This window comes from Gymnoscopelus microlampas (assembly GCF_963454915.1).
Source record: "Gymnoscopelus microlampas genome assembly, chromosome: 10".
In the NCBI taxonomy this organism is placed as follows: Eukaryota; Metazoa; Chordata; class Actinopteri; order Myctophiformes; family Myctophidae; genus Gymnoscopelus; species Gymnoscopelus microlampas.
In genome coordinates, this window is record NC_139947.1 from 34730668 (window position 1) to 34733978 (window position 3311).

Here is a 3311-nt window from a genome sequence, read left to right on the forward strand (position 1 = left end):
GCACACATATATGCATATTAGTTATATTTAGAAATGTAAAATATTTGAGATTATGATGAATAACATGACTTGAATATGACATTGAAATGCTTAATAAACCAGCTCATTTAAGTTAGAAATTTGGAAGACAGGCCTGACAGAGAGCTACAATATCTGTGTGTTAATTTAACTTTAAAGTGTCAAATGAACAACTTTGTTGTGTAGAGTTGGAATATCCTGTCAATTATGTGATAAATTGATGGCATTATGCATATCAAATTGGGGGGGGGTCCTTGAAATTAAAACAAGGTTGAGAATCATTGATTGTCTTTCTACCCAGGTCACCCATGCAGAGCTGGCTACCGTGGATGGTAGAAACCTAAAGAGCAAGTAGCTGCAGGATGAAAACATGGCCGCACCCCTTCTCGCACCAGGACCTCACAGCTACAAGAAGTTTACCCTCGAATCTTTGGCGAACCTTGACCTGCGCCTCGAAGAGGAAAAGAACAAGAAGCCGCCCAAGCAGGACAGCAGCTATCGCGACGATGACGACGAGAACAAGCCCAAGCCCAGCACTGACCTGGAGGCCGGGAAGAGCGTCCCCTTCATCTACGGGGACACTCCCAAAGGAATGGTCGCGGTGCCACTGGAGGACCTAGACCCGTTCTACTGTACTACTCAGAAAGTGAGTTCCCAGTGTCACACACAACCTTCATGCCCCAGGTTTGATGCGTCTGCTCCTCTCATGTATATATATATACACACACCTCGACGGAAACAACATAATTACATGTGGAAAACGCTTATAAATGTGTTGTTTCTTTGGCGAATGACACCGTCTTGTGACAAAGTGTAACTTACTCTTAGATGGTGTGTTGGTCTGCAACCTCTTCCAGAATTCCAGTTCTAAGCATGTATGTGCACATTATGCAGATTATGATACAGGCATGCACACACATACACACGCTCAATGAAGACAGCATGGAATTGTGACCAACATTTTAAAAAAAAAGGCTAATTTGATTGGTGTATATCATCCCAGTTGAGGGATCTGAAATCACTCAAATACTTTGCACCCACCTCTACCCAAAAACCCAACACAAATACATACGTATATAATAATAACTACAATTATGTAAGCTATATAATAGACTGCTAAATTAAGGTTGTTATACCACTGAACTAAAATGACTCGGATAGCAGGAGCTTCAGTTTTAAAAGGAACAGTGACTAAAGTGATATCATCATTCGATCATCATTCGGGAAAGATGTCAGTAAATAGGCTTGCTAATTGTGGTCAAAAGCACACATTCGATGACCATAGGTGCTTAGTGTGAAGTAAAAACAAAAGAGCAACTGTTCCTCAGGTGACTGAGAATGTACGTAAATGCAGGATCCTATCAGACTGTTGGCCATAACAATCCTTCAAGATCAACACAAGGGATGGTATAGTAGGATTACATGGCATAAACCCCCCATTACAAAGTTGAATGCCATATTTGAGATTTCAGTGATGCAAAAAATATAGACAATGGTCTACAGAGATATGGAGAAAAGTGATGTGGTTAGATGAGTCATCCTTAGCTGGTGAGTGCACATGTGGCATGCACCAGGAGAATGATACAGGCCTGACTGCTTGACCCCGACATTGAGGGGGTTTGGTGGCTCTTTAATGGTTTGGGGGCATTTTCCTGGCATGGTTTGGGTCAGCTTGTCCCCTTAGAGGGAAGGTCACAACAAATCAATACAACGATATTCTGAGTGATCGCCCTGATCCTATGATGAAACATTTCTATCCAGATATGAGTGGTCTCCTCCAGAATGACAATGCCTTCATCCTCAGGTCACAAGCGGTCACTGAATGATGCATATGAAATTGATGTGAACCATTACCGTGGCTATGTCTTTTGCAGTCTACCTCAGTCAGATTTCAGACTGAGGTATCTATGCCAAGGCACAATGAAGCTGTTCTGGTGGCCTTTGATGGCCCAACACCTTACTGAGGCACATTATGTTGGTTTTTCTATTCATTTGTCAGCCGTCTGTAACAACCAGCGATAGAGATAAGGTTAATCACATTGCATCAGGACCAGCATGGCACACCTATTTTATCTGGATTTTTTATCCTTGTTATTTTGTTTATACAAGAAGCAGTGGTGTGGTGTTTTTTGAGATTTGGATATATATATATATTTATATATATTTGGATATATATATCCATATCCTACTATAATTCTAGTAACCTCTGTCTGTCCGTCCGTTTGTAGTGGTGAGTGAGTAGGTGAAGCTACCCGGTTCTCCTCAGTGGCTGGAGCAATTGCTCTGATTTTGCACACAGCCATTGACCATTACCATCTGAACGCAACTGTGAAGCCCGTTTTTCAATTTCATCAAATCTCAGCTTCTTATTAGCGTTTATGTGTCAAACAATGTCGCCTCCCGGGTTGCCAGATCATGTGCGCATATCCCCCCACGGATGCGTCGACCGGGTATGGTCTAGTATAGATAAAAAGGCTAATGTGTAACATCTTCTGTACATACTAGGCCCTGTCCGACAGTCCGACAGACTTTATGTGTTAATGTCTTGATATTTTTGTTCCAAGGAAAATGAATAATAGCCAGCATATATTTGTTTCTCTGTCAATCTAGCCCTAACACATTATTATATTGGATTCTCTGTGCTATGATGAATTTAGAAAACTTGCCTCCTCACAAAACAAAGCTTATCAAAGTGAGTATGTTTTGCTCTCTTTGATTTCATGATTTGGTTACAGAACGTAATTACGTTTAGCAGCTTGGAGAGAGAGAGAGAGAGAGAGAGAGAGAGAGAGAGAGAGAGAGAGAGAGAGAGAGAGAGAGAGAGAGAGAGAGAGAGAGAGAGAGAGAGAGAGAGAGAGAGAGAGAGAGAGAGAGAGAGAGAGAGAGAGAGAGAGAGAGAGAGAGAGAGAGAGAGAGAGAGAGAGAGAGAGAGAGAGAGAGAGAGAGAGAGGGGCACTTGAGAGTTGTCGGTAACTGTTGAAACTCTGTTGTTCCACATGACAGAGTTTACTAATTGTTCCAAAACGAAATCCAGCAGCACCGGGCGGGCTAAGATGACACTGCTTGTCTTAAAGGAGCCATGACTCCCTGAGGTTTGTGTCACATCTGAAGGTGACTGTGACGTAGTGCTGCTTTGGCTCTGGGGTGGATGACCTTGAAAGTCATCCCTGAGGAGCCAGTGTGCCAGTAGATGGATTTAGGTTCAACGTTTTGACTTGGTCTTACAGTAGCCTATGAAACAATGCATAGATGAACCCTAGTGTCCCTATTCTGGGCATATCATCATAAGCGAA

At 42.4% G+C, this 3311-nt stretch overlaps 1 protein-coding gene across 1 annotated transcript in view; it reads left to right on the forward strand.

The window, feature by feature from the left end:
- Nucleotides 1-388: 388 nt before the first annotated feature.
- The window catches only part of scn8aa (sodium channel, voltage gated, type VIII, alpha subunit a), a gene marked incomplete at its 5' end in the record, with an annotated part of 53692 nt that continues 50769 nt past the window's right edge, over nucleotides 389-3311 (forward strand). Inside the window, one exon of the mRNA XM_084070438.1 lies at nucleotides 389-664. Coding sequence (XP_083926564.1) covers nucleotides 389-664 — 276 coding nt within the window. The remainder of the gene's footprint in view (nucleotides 665-3311) is intronic.